At 38.8% G+C, this 17,869-nt stretch overlaps 1 protein-coding gene across 2 annotated transcripts in view; it reads right to left on the bottom strand.

The window, feature by feature from the left end:
• Positions 1-17,869, bottom strand: part of igsf9a (immunoglobulin superfamily, member 9a) — a 56,395-nt gene that overhangs the window by 35,551 nt on the left and 2,975 nt on the right. For both annotated transcript variants that reach the window (XM_037547560.1, XM_037547558.1), the window contains exons 2-3: positions 11,995-12,090; positions 10,681-10,872 (exon numbers count right to left, since the gene is read on the bottom strand). In XM_037547560.1, coding sequence (XP_037403457.1) covers positions 10,681-10,872; positions 11,995-12,055 — 253 coding nt within the window. In that variant the 5' untranslated portion in view covers positions 12,056-12,090. The remainder of the gene's footprint in view (positions 1-10,680; positions 10,873-11,994; positions 12,091-17,869) is intronic.

The raw sequence follows: 17,869 nt of genomic DNA, 5'->3' as shown, positions 1-17,869 counted from the left end.
GATCATTAGTGACGGCACTGATGTCCAGTTCTGAAAATCAATGCTTTTGAATTCCATACTTTTGTCTGAACACCCCCCCTCTCACACACACACACACACACACACACACACACAGACACACACACACTCCCCCCTCCCCTCACATACACACTGTTGCCGAGTGATTAACTGTGCTTCACCGCACACAGCAAACTCAGGATGCACAAACACACATCAGCCTGTTGCTAAGTCATCACATACTGAAATCTCTAAAGAGCATGTACAGAAACCCCCAGTGGGAAACATACAGTAAGGAGTAATAAGGCAGGCTGAAGATTCAGTGAACAGGTCAAATTTGCTAGTACAAAACCTTTTTAATCAGAGAAGCTGCACTTAGAATATATTGTCATTTGTAGGTACCCCATGGGGGTGGGGAGTTGGGTTGCCCCCTCTGAGCCATTTAGGGTTGCTCATGGGACACCAGTGGCTCTCATTTGGCTTAGCAGCTGCAGTCCTACAGTGGCTGCCAACTGATGAACATGTGGCATACTGAGTTTTACATTGCATAATTAGACTAAATTGGTTTATTAAAGTGATAGGTTGGCCAAAAATCTATATTTGCACAATTTTGCTCTAACCTCAGATGTAGCCGATCAGCCAAGACATGTTTGGGGTCTGAAGTTTGGTTCTTTTACAATGGAGCTATAAGGCTAATGTTGCTAAAAAGCAATAGAAGCTCATGCAAAACAATTCCCATTGTGCAACTGCAAGCATCACATGATCACAAAACGTTTAGAGTTGTTAAGTAATCATAAATAATAGACTTACTTAAGTGGTTTCTGACATGCTGACACTCAAAATTATGTAACTTAAATAAAAACAGTAGTAGAGCCCATTCTACTACTACACATAATCAAAGTCTATTAGACATTAGTTAAAGATGAGCCCTAGTGTCAAATTTCTATCTATCAATCTATATGGTGAAATGACATTCTGTAAGATTGATTTATAAACTGCTTAATGGATTAAGTACTGCAGCTCGTTAAGTTATTAGTACATTTGACCACAATGTCTGCATTTAATAATTTCTGCTTTAAAGCTTTTTTTGGCAAGATGTTTGGTTCCACAACATATCATGGCATGAAAAAACTGCTGACTTGTCTATAAAATGTAACCAAATGAAGAACTCTCAGTTGAACATCACTAGTTGCCTTTGCAGGTTTACAGTTATTGTTCAGTGTAACTGAATTAGCCATTTTGACCATAATTTGAAAATACTAACTGCTATTTTTATCATTATTTCATGGAAAACAGGCAGAAATGACCCAAGATGATGTAGAATACAACCTTGTTATATTAACTTCCATTCAAAGTTAATTCAAAGTTACTTCCCTTGTAGAGCTCTAATTTTGGGGATACAAGGTTTTGTTCTTACAGTGACCACACGCACAGTTAAGAATGTTACATGTCTGCCTGTTACAAGCTTCACATGCTCGTGTTTGAGCTAGAATTGACATCAAATGTGATTATGTAATACTGCCAGCTTAGTGCTGACAGAATTACAAATTCCTCAGGATGCTATTGGAAATTTGCATTGCTCCAGCATCTAACTGGCAATAGCAACTTATAAATGGAATTTTTTGATACATAGCAAACTATAGAACTGTCCACAGCACATTCTCCATCAATCTGAAGAACACTTTCACAATGCAAAATACCCTTTAATCATGCAAAGGGTTCTTTGAATGTTCATTGTTCAATATAGAACCTTTATATTTTCTAAAACAACCCTTGAAGAACAACCTTTTTCAGAGTGTAAAGCAGGAGAACCAAGTCGGGAAGATCTTCCACTCTACTGTGACTTCATCTCTACAATTTCTCCAGGTTTCAGGATGTGAGTCATTCCAATAATGTCTGCTGAATATTCAACAGTGAAGGACTCTGTCACATGGTGTGAGCTGAATCATCTACAGCTGAACGCCACAAAGACAAAGGAACTGGTGGTGGACCTGAGGAGGGACAAGGCACCAGTGACCTCTGTGCCCATCAGGAGGTTCAGTGTGGACACTGTGGAGGATTACAAATATCTGGGAGTGTATACTAGCAATAAACTGGACTGGGCTAAGAACACTGACACCCTCTACAGAAAGGGCCAAGGTCGTCTCTATTTTCTGAGGCGCCTGAGGTCCTTCAACATCTGCCAGACTATGCTCAGGATCTTCTATGAGTCTGTGGTGGCGAGTGCTATCCTCTATGCTGTTGCATGCTGGGGAAGCAGGCTGAGGGTAGCAGACTCCAACAGACTCAACAAACTGATCCGCAAGGCTGGTGATGTTGTGGGTGCGGAGCTGGACTTCGTGACGGCAGTGTTGGAGAGGAGGACGCTGTCTAAACTGTAGGCCATTATGGACAATGGCTCCCACCCACTCAACGACAGTGATGAGACACAGGAGCATGTTCAGTGCAAGACTCATTCTACCAAAATGCACCACAGAGCGCCACAGGAAGTCATTCTTACCTGTAGCCATTAAACTCTATAACTCCTCCCTCTACGTACAATAACTCAGAGGTTTTATACAGTATGTCTCATATTTATTATCACAGTCACTGCCACTTTACTTTAAATTTCTCTTTTTTGTCTTAAATTATTAAAGTGTTTATTCTTTTAAATAAATGGTTGCAACGGTAACAACTGCAATTTCCCTCTGGGATCAATAAAGTACTCTGATTCTGATTCTGATTATGAAAATTTCAATGATGTCATCTATCATTCAAGTATCTGCCACAGGAGTGCATCTTTAACAATGCTAATTATAGTAACTCTAAAACTAAAGCAGTAAACACAGGAGACCAAGCACGTCTTATCTGACTTGCCACAACTGGGATAAGCGGTAACCTTTGCAAGTCTGCTGTAAAGTTTTTTCTTTTTTTAAAGAGAAGCCTAAACATCCTTTTAGAAAAAATGATCAAAGGAGGGCAACCTGGAAAGCCTGCGGTCACTGGTAGTATTTCACCATGTTTTCCTTCTTGCATTCAAACAGGATGGATAGTCACGGTTTCACGGCTAATCTTGCGTGTCAGGCTGATTGGTGCCCCACAAACCTCAGCTAACTGACCCCCATATATTACTGCATGCCTTCTGTCACTAACGTCTTCTAGCCTGAGGCTGTGAAACCGGGAGCCTGTGGAGCCCCCCTCTCTATTCTGACCCACAGACTCTGAGTCATTGCTTGGCAAACGTTTCCCATGCACGGTCTCTCCAGTTTCAGCGAGGAAGAGAGCAGGTCGGGTTTCAACCTATGCCACACTATCCATCAGCTTTCTTGCCATTGTGCTTTAAAGGCCTTGTTTTCGTTTGAAATTTGAATCATTGGCACAAAAAAGGGACGAAACTACAGTGGCAGGCTTTGAATGAAGCAAGATCTGTAAAGGAGACAGACAAGAAGAGGACGCAGGAGTTAGTGGTGGTCACTCTAGATGTGGGAGTGGAGTCGGAAACCGTTGATAATGGAGGTGGCAGTTTCATACGCCCAAACTACAATGATCTAACCACATAAATAGAGTCTATTAAAATACATTCAAATTGTACACACTAAGTATTCACTAACAGATATGTACCTTCATATGTTACAGTGTTAAAAATATAGTTTTTTGGAGCCTTAGAAGAACCACTTTTGGTTCCCTAAAGAAACTTTCAACTGAATGACTTCAATGGAATTTAAAAAGGGGGTTCTCCAACATTTTTCTTTTACAGAATCCTTTTCAGTGCTTAAATTCATAGGAGTGTGGTTTTAGATGGCGTGTGCCTCACCTCCCAAAATGTATTTAAAACTATATATTTAAGGCCAAAACCTTTTAAAACCCATCACGAAACAGTGTCTCAGACATCAGGCAGTGTATTCATAACCATTTAATGTAATAACTTCAAAGGCATTAAGCTCTTCAGACGTCTGGTTCCTATCGCCACCACTGAACAATTCTGACTCTGTAAGTTTCTCTAAAATAGAGCATTTCACACCAAACCACTTTGAATGACTTTGCATGCTAACTGTTCAATTATCCAAACATTTTGAAAAATCACTGGGGTTCACCTTTAAGAAGTTAATGTGCTCCAGGGATTTGGAAACAAATTCCCAACAAATTTATCTCAGATAAACTATATTTTAAGGTTTATTAGCTCAGACTTGTCTGTAACAGAGAGCACTGTCAGATCAGTTTAATACAAAACTCTTTCACGCTCAGCCACTGGCCCTTATTTAATACCCCCATCCAGTCTGTGTACTAAACAGAGCTGTTAATCTTTCTCTTAATATAGACTGCATGACTAAGCAGTAGAACAGTCATTCCTGTTTTGTCAATTCCTTTTCTGTGTCAAATGGTGGGTTAAGTAAAAACACTCAGGTGTCCTTCACGGCCAGCCTGAATATTTAGTTTAATGCAAAACAAGTGCTAGCATTCATCTTCCCAGCTGGGTAGCCCTTAGCCCTCTATTTTGCATGTTCACGCCTAGAGCTAGGGCGCCCCAATTTTAGCTGAGATATAGGGGTTGGGTATAAATTTGATAACCATTGTATTGTCTTACTTGAATATCCTCCCATTGTATTATGCTCCTTTTCTTCATAACAAGCTTAAAAATTAATAATAGTAGTTGTTATTAATAGTGTGCTTATAGCTGGTTAGCTAGCTACATTCCCTGTTCCACCTTAAATAGTCCAGCAGTTCTGATGCCTGAAGTGCCAGAAAATAAATGCTGCTCCATTACTGCTCCTCCGCTATCACTGCAGACTGGCAGGGTTGCCTATGGAGCACCACTAACAGCCTGTTAATGAAGTAATGGTCTTCTTTATTTGAGGGTTGACTCGGTGCATAGGGGAAGACAGAGGATAAGGACAGATTGGAAAATGAATCATGACTGTATTTGGTACATAACGCCACTCAAAATTTTATAAAATAAACCCTAAAAATATTTTTAGAATGCTAATCTCTATCATAAATATAAACATAAGCTGAAAAAAGTTTCTCAACTCCAACAACTCAGTTTAGGCCTAATTGACCCTCTACTGACCTGTAAGACTGTTGCACTGACTCCACTCTTATATTATAAGTCTGTTGTAACACTAAGACTCTAGCCAGTATGCGTGAGTAACGCCGCATTGTGTGTAAGGTGACACCTGAGCTGAGGTAAAGCCTGAGGAGGTGAAATTCACACCCTGCCCCCCCCCCCCCCCCCCCCCCCCCCCCAACTCCCGTCCAGTACTGCCCTCGCTCCTCCCTCCTTTGACTACCACAGTGCAGGAGAATCTGCACCTGACCAAAAAGTCCCTCCAAACCTTTAATTGTTGTCTAAACAGAATGCGATCCTGTTGTTATAGGAGACGCTAAATCCTCCCAGATATTCTCTCATATTTGTTCCACTCTTGTTTTACATTGACAAAGTGTTCTGTTTCCCTGTTGAATGTTGAAAGGTTCCTTGGAATGTTAAAAATACGTTATCAAATGTAAATGAAACTCAGTGACCAAACAGAGCAGTTTCCCACAGTCTTCCTCAAATTTCCTCAAGGCTTCTTTAGCAAAGTAGAAATGGTTTTATATAGCACCAAAAAGAGTACTTTCATTGTTACGATAGCCTTTTCGGTTCTATACAGAAAACTTATCAAAATGTTCTGTATAGAACCATCTACAGCCCGTTCTACATCAATCTGAAGAACTCTTTCACGATGCAAAGAACCATTTAATGACGCAAAGTGTTCTTTGAGTGTTCATAGCTCTATATAGAACCATTTTCTTTACTAAAGAACCCTTGAAGAACCATCTTTTTGAAGTGTGGATGAGGAAGAAAGAACACTGTCTAGATGTTGCAGTTATTGTATGCAATATCAGAAGCATTGTGTAATTTTATACAAATGATTTCTGTAACACTTCCTATGAATCCTGTATTCACAATGCTTTATAAATACGTTCATAGCATACATAACACCTTAGGGTGGCAAGCATAAGCTTGTATAGTTTCTTGTAAGTACCTAGAGGCACATGCATAACACTTTATGTAAGTTACATAGTATGTAAGTTTATAATGTCAGGTTTCACAACAAAGCATAATATCTGTTTATAAGAAAACTGTAAGCGTGATATTTTATAACAATTAGATTCTGACACATCGCCATTGTGTGTACAGCCTTGTTCTGCAGAGACATCCTTTACTTTTGTGTTTTGCTTTGTTGTTGACATTAAAACATATAGATGGGGGAAATTCAAACCTGTCAAAAGACTAGTTTATATATATATATATATAAATAAACTATGTTATAATGTTTTTGTATCATATTGCCATTGGATTTTAGTTAAAAAAGCAAAAACACAATAAAAGTGGAATTGACTACCTTTAAATCCTTTTCATACCAGCATTACAACCCATAACACAACTCACACTGAAAAAATGGCTCATGATTCAAATGTGTCAAGCGGTGGCAAATAAAAAATTCGGGTGTTTTAGTTCACATCTTTTTGCAATGACTGAAATGTGGATCTTGAATCCAGTGTCTGGTAGCAATGAGTGGTATACAGGTTCATCTGTAATGTAAGTAAAAATTCTTGCTCTGGAAAGTCTCGTCAGAATCGTATACCAGTATATCATAAATAAGCACAGTTAAGTTAAGTTAAGTTAAGTTAAGTTAAGTTAAGTTAAGTTAAGTTAAGTTATACTTTTTTTAATCCCACAACCGGGGAAATTCCACCTCTGCATTTAACCCATCCGTGAAGTGAAACACCACATACACACTAGTGAACACACACACTAAGGGGCAGTGAGCACACTTGCCCGGAGCGGTGGGCAGCCCTATCCACGCGCCCGGGGAGCAATAAGGGGTTAGATAACACAAAGATAAAATTTTTAAGGACATTAAGGAAATGTGGGTCGTTAGAGGTTAGTCTTAGTTTACTATGGACACCAGAGTGATGAGGCCTATCTGAAGAGCCTCAGTCTCAGTCTACGCCAAGGACCAACTGGTACTGATAGCATGAATGACTGTAACTGGCTTCTGAGTGGGGCAGTGAGCAGCACTGTCACCTCATAGCAAGAAGGGCCTGGATTCAGTTCCGTGGCTGGGTGACCAGGGTCCTGTCTGTGTGGAGAGGTGAAGTTGAGATGTTAAATTGCTCCTAGGTGTGTGTCTGTCTGCCTGCCTTGTGATGGAGTAGCAACCTGTGCAGTGTTTCTTGCCTGATACCTAATGTGTGGTGGGGGATTTTAAGGCCACACAATGTTCCAGCCCTTACTGAGTTGATCTATTCCTTTTCTTCATGTGTAGCCACTTGACACATTTAAATAATGCAAACTCAAAGTGCCTTGTACTGTCAACGTAACTCCCTTTGCTTTTATTCATTCACTGTTTTCAGTTCTCTGCTCTGTTCTCAACTTGTCGGTGTTTGTTAAGCTCGCTCTGTGCTGGGTGCCAAATTTGTCTAAGTCTCCTGCTTTAAATATACTGAATCCACCTGCTGTGAATGGACTGTTTAAACAGGGCTTCCGCATGCTGAGAAAGAATGGCTGTTTAAAAGAGTACTTGCCTCAGCAACCCACACTCTTCTTTATGAACTTACACTGAGTGAAGGTGGTCCAACAAAGCTGTTAGAGAATAAACTGTACAGAATGAATCAGTAATATATTTATATACAACCTTATTTATAATAAATGTGCATACCCTCGTCAGGAGCAATAACCTAGAATGCATACACATAAGTATAAAGAATGTGAAACAAATCTTTTACACTAAACACTCAAATACACTTAAATTTAAATAAACTTAAAAGAAAGGGGGGCACTTCAAATCAGGGTGGTCTAATGGCTAACCCCGGACTATTCTAAGGTCAGGACGACATCTGTCACCTCAAAGCTTCCGCTGTAGGGTCACACTGCACACTTTATTATTGTTCCTGCTCTAACAAACCTCATTCAATTGAGGATGGCTTGATAATCAGATGATGGATTGAAGCAGGTGGACAGCTCAGTTAGACTCCAGGACTGGATAAGTGTAAATAATTGGTTACTATGTTTTTTTTAAATATATATATATATATATATATATATATATATATATATATATATATATATATATATATATATATTTGGGAAGGGATCATTCATTTCAAACTAACCTAGTCAGTTCGTTTTTAATAGATCTATTTAATAGACTATTTAACCCTCTATTAGCTTTATTAACCTTCAATCTCTAATTCAAATTATTTGACTGAATCAAACAGTACACATGAAATGAAAATGGTCCACACATCCTTAATTATCAGGCAGCAAATGATGCTTAAGTCAAACAATGCTAATAAGAGAGAATGAAAGCTAGCTTCTCAATTAGCATGACATCATACAGTCTTTAAAAAATTGCTTCTATTAAGTGTTGGCAATTTTAGCATTGGTTAAATTATAAAGTTTAAGTGTACTCCAAGACTTTAAACTCAACAGAAATAATTATATATATATATATTCAAATAGTTATACATACATAGCCATACGCAAAAGTTTCATTGTTTTTCTAGTGAGAACAAGTTAACACGACTTATCCAGAAACACATGAATTTCTGAACATTTTAATGCACAACTGCTTAACAAACAAAGTTAACATATCGCCAGAAAATGAAAAAGGTAAAATGTGGCCTGTGCAAAAGTTGTGATCCATTAACATATTATTTATTATATGTTTATGATTGCTGTTTAAATAAAACCTTGTATCTTTTTTTGTCATTTTTTTCCATCATTTAAAAATGCCTCCTCTTTCTATGGTGTTCAAATTTCATGACTGATCCACCAATAATGTGTTGGTGTGAGTGTGTTAGATGATAGTTTCTTTAAAATGTTTACCAGATACTTACATGTTAGACTACTTGACCCTCATTTAATATCATCTGTCCAGCAGAGAAGGTTATAACCCTCTCAGTGGACTAGACAGTAAACTATTGTTCTGAGCAGGAGTAAATGTAAATCAAATGAAAATGACTCCAATCATCTTGGATGGTCAGACAAGAAACATTCCACTGGCCATTAAAATTACATTTAAATCAAACGAAGTTAATATTGTTCTGTCACTATCCTCATGGCTTCAGAGTGACGGACAGGTGCATAGCATCCCACTGCTAAGTCTGCAGAGTACACAAAGTCGAGAAGTCTCCAAATCTAACGAAAGGTTGTGGGGTCGAATCACACTAAACATAGCAGCCTCCCATGTTACCACGGCAGCTATTCCACCCCTTCCACATTAGAGCCATTGTCTGGGCCTTTTTCAGGACAGCTGGAAAGAATAAGGTAGTCCCAGCCTATTGAGTGCCTCCTTTCCCAATAGACAGCCTTTGTGCTGGAGCCCCAGAGCAGACAATAGGGAATGATGCAATGAGATGGAAGAAAAGAGAGCAGGTCCCGCCAGACCCTGACGAGCACATACAACCTGCTGCTGACGCGGTGGTGAGGTGTAGAGGTTATGAAGGAAGCTACGGAAGTGATATGAAGTTATAGAACCAATTACTACATGGTTGTTTGTGTGTAATAAACTGATTATTAACTTATGGAGTGTAACTTGTTTCCTCCCCTTTTGTGGATATTACTGTTTAATCTACATATTACTGCAGCTTTGCCCACAAAACTTAGTCATGGACAAAATAAGCTTGTAGCCAGTTCACAACCCTCACGACATTCTAGGCCTTCAAATAAGGTCTAATGATTTTAGTGAATGAAAATGTTTTCAGTTAATATTAACAATAGAATCATCATGCTTGTTGCATTGTATTGTACTATTGTAGTAATTCTCCTATTTCAAAGATCTTGAAATGCCAGGTAAAAATGCTTCAATCTGTTTTTTCTCCCACTGTAGTATCTATAGATACAGCCAAGCAAGCTCTCCCTTTGGTCAGCACTTCAGGAGCTGAACTGAAGGCCTTTCACATCAGATTAACTACCAACATAATCAGGAATTGACAGAGGACTAACATACCAGTAGAAATCCTATAGGGGTGCTAGCAGAAATTAGCATTATTGTGGAGGCATAATTTTTCTTGCTTTTTTTTTCTTGAGTTTTTATGTTTATTGAATTGAAGACCTAGCTCTAAAAGTCATAATTTGTTACTACCTGTAGGAATCCTCAAAGCCCTTTAAAGATGAAGAGATGAGCAAAGACAATCAGCACTAATAACAATAAACAATATTTTGAATTTAGCTCAACTAAGTTAAACTGAATCCAGTATAACTCAGCTGAATCTAATTAGCCCCTTATACTCTCATAACCTGTCAGCAGGTCCACATTTCAGCTCCTCATTCCAGTCACACCATCTTTTGCACACTTATTTCATAGTAGTTACTGGATTATATGCCTTAAATACTCCAACACTTTTCAAATGGTCACATCTGTAAGATACAATGACAACAACAAAAGAACCTTCAAACTCAAAACACACCATAGTGGAAGGCAGTGGGCGGATTGTTCAGCAACTACCCACTGACTTCTGTTACAAATTATTTTGTCAATAGGCAGTAAATGCATTTATTACTAAGCATAGGGAAACACAAAGTATTCTCTGACTGTATCCTACAGATGCAGATCAGGTTTAAAAACGTGGTAGTATTCATTTAAGCTTTAAGGTCAGTAACTTCACAATTACTTCATTTTAACTGGTTAAAACACTGGCAAAAGGCAGGGAGCTCACCTTCATAGCTGGGGTGCACTCGTGGTGCGTATGATCCGAATTTGATGAGGACTGGTATGTCGTAGCCCTGGCGGACCCACTCCACCACGTGCAGAGGGGCTGAAGAGCCTTCAGCTGGAGCCAGGCTGCACTTCAGTAAAGCTGAACCACCTTGTTTCCCCCACACCGTCGGACCCACACAATCGGCTACACCTAACACAGCCAAGAAAGGGGATTAGTGAGGTAACCCTTAGGAGTAGCTCTAGCCAGAGCATGGTCTAATTTTATATTGCTTAGTTTTCACTGCTTTAAAAAAAAAAAAAAGATTCTAAACTGTAAACTCATATCAAATTTCTCTGTGTGTAAGTAGAAATTGAGATACTTTATGTTTTGCAGGAAGAAAAACATACTTAAAATGTTTACCATGTTTTTTCATTCCTTTGCATCAGAACAAACAGAACCAATCTGAAGTGCAGACTTGAAACTGCCAATATACTTTACAGCGTAAATCAAATGTTAATGTTTGTTCATTATGAAACTAAGTCACTAAGTATGTCGGTACTTATATATAATAAAATACCTAATTTATATAAAGAAATTACATAATGACACTTAAATAGTACACTTAAATACTAAACTGTCACTGGGATGGTACACTCAAGGGAACAACTTCAGTACCTTTGTCTAGGTAACATAGCTGTACCACACTTCATTGCAATCATATTTGTTTAAGCTGCTTTGACTGCATACACTTTGTCTATACTGTAGGCTTTTTTCTACTTTAAAGAGTTTCTGAAAAGGTTACAAAACAGTACAAATATGCCCCTTGTCAATGCTGTGCACCTTTAAAACACATTCAAAGTACACAATTGGACCTTAAGACCACTAGAGTATGTTTGAGGGTCGATTTATATTGTTTATAATTTCAAAAACAAAAATGTACCTCTACCATACCCTTTGACACAGTAACTTCTATGACCTCTAAGTATTACTTGATACAGCATCGATCAAAACAGTCAAAAAATCTATTTGAAATAAAGAGGAGACTATATAGAACTCTAAAGACTACTGATATCTGTCCATGTGTTACTGGACTGTATTCATTTTACTGCATCTGTAACACTATAGAAATACCTGCTATATTTCCCTGTAATACCAGTTAAGGTGAATTTCTACATTGCTACATTTTATAAATGTTTATGAATCTGCATTGGCATGTGCAAAAAAAAACAGTCCACAGTCCCCATATTGGTGCACCCTTAGTGCATCTGTGCTGTTTTGTGTACACTTTTAACCCAGTTTATATGAGCTGTATATATGTGTTTGTATATTTACCAAATACAAAGACCACGGCAGTAATGATGAGTTCAGGTAGTGGAAGCCTTTTCATTGCCATGACAGATATTCAGACAGCCTCACACAGCTCCATATCTGCAAAAAACATCATTCAAGTCAAACTCTCAAACATTTTTCATCAACATTCAATGGCCAATACCCATTATACCTTGTTCTCCAACAGAAATTATCCGAAGATGGTAGAGTTAGGTAGTACAACGAAACAAATCAATAAACAAAGTTCACACAACTTTTGCCCATATCACAAATATAGAAAATCAGTCAAGACATGTTTGGCATCTGAAGTTATTCTTTAGTTTTGCACTGCAGCTATGAGCCTAACATGTAATTGAAACCTCCACCAGGGAACCAGCACTCCAAAGAGTTTTGGCCATAGCAAGCATAATTTTCAAGGTAGAGAGGTCAAGGTTGTTTTCAGTTGAAGCTTATGAACATCAAGCATTTTTTAGATGCAAATGACAAAAAATGTTTTTTTTGTACCACACAAACTATTGCATTTGAAGTGGACAATTTTTTTTTGTCATTTTGGAAATGTTTTAGGAAATCTTTTGGAAGAAAATGACAGTAACCCCTTTAAACTTATTTTCTCAGCTTTCTGTTTGTGTCAGGATTCTTCCCCCCAAATTTCATGCCTCTCTGACTATTTACACCACTGTAGTAGTTAATATTTGAATTTACAGATGTTTTCCAGGAACATGTCTTGGGCCACTCCCAGAGTAAACAACTTAAGTTAGGGGGAAAAGGGTGATAAAAAACATCACTCCAAGCCTATAATAACAACTTTAATTGAAATATTTACCTAATTTTACCAAATCAAAACTTCCAGAAACAAACCTGAACACTGTACCTGTGCAGAGTTGCTCGAAAGTCTTTATTATGATGCAATAATTCTTAAGTCCCGTGCCTCCCCTCCCCTCCACCCCTTGTCATTGGTAGAGATTGTTTCAGCTTGTCAGATCCTTTTTCTGAAAGCCAACCATCCAACATCACCACTGTTCCCTTCTTTCTTTCTTCCTCTGTTCTCTGTCCAGTGTAGGACTTATGTGTACGCAGATTCAATTACAAGGCTTATGGTATCTGATCTGAAGGCAATAATCTCAATAAAAGTCCATGTTAAGTCCATTTGCGTATACAAACTCACCGGCTAAGTCTATAATGCAGTGTAAAAGGAAGCACTGTAAAGTGAACACCATGAGCTGCTAAGAATCAGCAGGTCAAAGTAGAAATCAGCATGTGACGCCCAGTGAGTGCTGTTTAAGCTAATACTACAGCTCCTATTCAGCCAGCCACAGAAAAGTATATGAACACAGAGTGTGGGAATGTATTGGGTTTCATCTGATATCAGATGTTTATGTCTGACATGAATGCAGAATTAAAACAGTCTTTTAAAAATAAACTGTTCTGACATAATATATTTTTATCTCTCATGAATAGGTTACAATCCAGTTGGGTAAACAGATTCTGTTCTTGTTCTTATTGTACAGTATAGAATCAAAACAGTGGTGCATTGCATTTACTTAGTTCAACCACGTGCATTATTTCTACATTACCTCAACATAATAATTGCCAGAAGTAAAGTGAAAGGCAAAAGTGAAGTGAGACATTTAATTTATGCATACACACTGGAATCCTAACTTTTGTCAATATGCACAAAATAGTATTATATTTGCAAGAACTAACTGATATATACATATATAAAAAGTCACAACTGGCCATTTTTCTATGAGCTCATGTTCCTGGTCACTTTAAGCACAATTCATCTTATCATGCCATTTTAAAGCTCTTGTTGTTTTTTTTTTTACTTTAAAGTGCACCAGTAGGTGGTGCAGAATAATATTAACCGATATTCTAATATTTAACCTGCCCCACTATGACCACCCCACACCTATCATCACGAGTAGATGCTCAGCTAGTTCAGAGACCCTCCCTGACGAAGTCTTTCACCCACAAATACGCCGCGGTACGGAAGGAATATGCTCAGTTTAGGTCTTACAACAGCGACTCTTAAAAGCAATGCCTCGTCACCTTTTTCCTCACTGTAGTTCTTATGGCTTGTGTCTTGGACAAGTTTAACATGTGGCTAACACATCCCACAGTCCCGTCTCACTGCATGACACTAATTCTAGCTTACCACTTTCAGAGATTATTCCAGAGCACAAAGTGAAAAGTTTATTCTTAACTGCTCTTGAAATGGACTCATTGGATAAATATAGGCTGCAGGTACATTTCTGACATAACAACCACTTGGAAGACCTGGTAGAGACGAAAACTGTCTTCATCAGACAAACAGCACTTAAAGCTTCCACCTTTGCGAGAGAGGAGAAAATCAAGCTGCTTCAGATCTAAAAACATCCACAGGTGTTTCTGCCCATCCTTCCACTGTGAGAAGACAACTCAGCCCTGTGGGTCTGAAAGGATGTGTAGCTGTCAAGACGTCTCATTGAGAAAAGTCATGCGGTCCCTAACTTTTGTAGAGTACTGAATATAAAACAGTGGGCATTCTGGCCAGGCTAATCTGCTCATTAGCTTAAACCAGCCAGTAGAGTAATGAATGAAATCAACTGGGTAAGGAAATATATAACAGTAGGTCTGTCTACTTTTCTTAAACACTTCAGACACAGACATACACAAATGAAAAGTGTTTATAACGTGGAGAGTTATCAATCTGGACAGTAGTTTACTGGAAGTGCTGATGTCACCAGACTAACAGCTACGTGGTGAGCCATATAGTTAACACAACCATTTAAGGCCAAAGTCCTACAAGCAAACACAGTTTGATGACTGTGTACTGTGCGAGATCAAGCAAAAGCCCATAAGCTACCTAACAAGTTTTAAGAACAAAGGTTGCACTATGTGTGTTTAACAGGTTTATATGGCATCTTGGTTCCTCTCAGAAAAAAGTACATGCTTCTGTACAAAATAGTGCTTCATAACTAAAAATGGATCATTACATTACTTTTTATTGAAAAGTCAATATTACAGACAGACCTGGAATAACATTGTTAGAAGAGTTTCCATAGCATTCAGTTATTAATCATAATTATTCAGTAATTACTAAGAACTATTACCTAACTGCTATGGATTATTCAGTAGCTGCTATTATTCAGTGACTTTTGTGAATTATTGCTCAACTGCTAAAGATAATTCAGCAACTACTACAAATTATTCAGTAACTGTTACGAATGATTAAGTATCTTCTATGAATTTGTAACTATTATGAATCAATGAGTATCTGCTTTAAATAATTAAGCGTCTAAAATGAATTATTTAGTAACTACTACAATGTATTCAGTAAGTGCAATAAAACTAAGTTATACTATATGGACACAAGTATTGGGACACATACACATTACACCCACAAGAGCTTTTACTTCATCCCCACATCCCAAATCCACAGGCATTAATGTGGAGTTGGTCCCCCCTTTACAGCTCTAACAGCTTCCTCTCTTCTTGGAAGCTTTCTACAAGTCTGCCTGTGGGATTTTTTGACCATTGATCCAGAAGAGCATTTGTGAGGTCAGACACTGATGCTGGACAAGATCTCTCACAATCTCTGTTCTAGTTCATCCCAAAGGTGTTTGATGGGGTTGAGGTCAGAACTCTGTGTGAGCCAATCAAGTTCCGCCACACCAAACTCACCCAGCAATGCCTTTATGGACCTTGCTTTGTGCACTGGGGCTCAGCCGTGCTGGAACATAAAAGGTTCTTCCCCAAACTGTTCCCACAAAGTTGGAAGCATACAATGGTCCAAAATGTCTAGGTATGTTGAAGCATTAAGTTTTCCCTTCACTGGAACTAAGGGATCTAGACCAACCCCTGGAAAACAACACCATAGCATTATCCCTCCTCTTCCAAACTTTACAGTTGGCATAATGTAGTCAGGCAGGTAATGTTCTCCTGACATTTGCCAAACAAGTCATTCTACTGCCAGTGTTTGTCCTTCAAGACTGCAAGGCTATGAACTTAAGCATCTGATTGTACAATTGAAGGGTGTGATTAGCAAAACTTGTGGTGCTAATTGATAAGCATTTGCTTAGGAAAAGGGTCAAACATTAATAACAGTTTTTTTATGTGTCTGGAAGGGGGTAATTTTGACCTCAGAAGTGGCCTTGGACCCTCATCAGGGAGATATCTGTGAGAAAATGCAGGGGAGTGCTGTGAGAAGCAGCAAAGCCATAAAGCAATAAACGACGGCTAAGTACAAGAGACACTTGAAAGAGGCTGCACAAGACACAGACAAAGACAAAGCAAATACCAGCATGCATTTTCTAGGCTGCCTGAAGCTGGTCTCTCCATGGTAACCTGTAGGTTTTGTGTTTACCCGTAAACATTACAAGCACAGAATGCATGTTCAGCATGTTCACGTTAGCCACCAGCCGCATGTGTCTACAGAAAGGAGGAAACAGATGGGTGAGTGGTGGCAGTGAGTCCCCACTGTGTTCAAAAACAGATTCACTGCTGACGTTACCATAGATTTAATCAGCCAAACGGGCAAACCATTGATTTGCAGAGGCCAGGGACACTAACCCATTTACCTTCTTTGCAGTGCCAGGAAGATTTGCCCTTCATGGCCCAAACAGATGCTACAGCCAGATGTACATAAGAAATGTCTCTCACATAACTGAGATTACTGGATAGAGATTACTTATTGTCCACTCTCTGTAACAGAGATTTGAACAAGATTTGGTAAGGATTTGCACAGTCAGAGAAATTTTAACGCAAGGTTTCCCTGAGAGGGTGCAATAATGACACGCTAAAGAGATTCCACACGACATGGAATCAGAACAGATGAGATTCACAGATTTCCCCCTTGCCTCATGAAGAAGAAGCCCTCATCGACCTACAGACACAGTGGCATGGGGAGTCTACAACCACATGCAAATTCAGCCAGTGGACAGGAGGAGATTCCAAACACAAACAAGTCAATGATGACAGAGAGAGTTCAAACAAATCTGTTTACACGTCCAACAATGACCACCCCCCAAAAAAGATCTAGACCCTCTGTGCAAACAGCTTGTCATTTGAATAGACATTCAAGCCTAGGAATGTATAAAAAACTGAAATGAGTGATTTAAGTGCATTGATTTTTGTCTATGTGATGATAATCTTTCTTGGTCAGAATAAAACATTGCTTATCCCCTTTTCTGTGAAACAGCTCCTCCAGGCACATTTGTATATTCAAATACAAAAGAATCAAATTGATTCAGGGTGTAATGTATCTCCTTAAGCACTGAATCATTTCACCCCTTAACATCCCAGTCTTATTACATACTAAGGCTTCTTATTCAGCAACTACAAGGACTTCAGCACAAACTGGTTGGACTATTCTTAGGTCATTGAAATGTGTAACGAAACTTTGGGCCCACTGGTGGGCTCTGGCCATGTAAGGGGTTAACCAAAGAATTATAATCGAACAGAATCGTTCACAGGTGACTGTGGCCTTTATCATTTCAAGGAAGTGAGTGGTCTCTGAGCATTTGTGTACCAAGGTGTGTTTAGTCATTAAAGGAATGTGAGCTGTGGACATCATGAGTCACTTTACTAGAACAATCTAGCTGAAGTGAATGGATGACCCTGGAGAAAGGGACTGTTCACCACTGCTGAAGCTGAAAGTCAACTCGCTCCCCAGTCTATCCAGCCTTTAATGGACACTAAGCTGCAAAAACAGCTTGTTCATGAACTTCATGAGATTGTTCATTTTTTTGGTAATGTCACAGAACAAACTCCACTAATTTATCAAGATTTACACGTAACGGACGGTTGAGATGTAAATAGTCATTCAGAGTGATTTGATTTAAAATCAGTGCTGCCTGGTTGACACACTGTTGTGTGACAAACTTTTAGCTTAAATCGT

Source organism: Pygocentrus nattereri, chromosome 18, assembly GCF_015220715.1.
Source record: "Pygocentrus nattereri isolate fPygNat1 chromosome 18, fPygNat1.pri, whole genome shotgun sequence".
NCBI lineage: Eukaryota > Metazoa > Chordata > Actinopteri > Characiformes > Serrasalmidae > Pygocentrus > Pygocentrus nattereri.
Note: the sequence above shows the minus strand (reverse complement) of the source record. Positions and strands in the feature narration are given on the sequence as shown.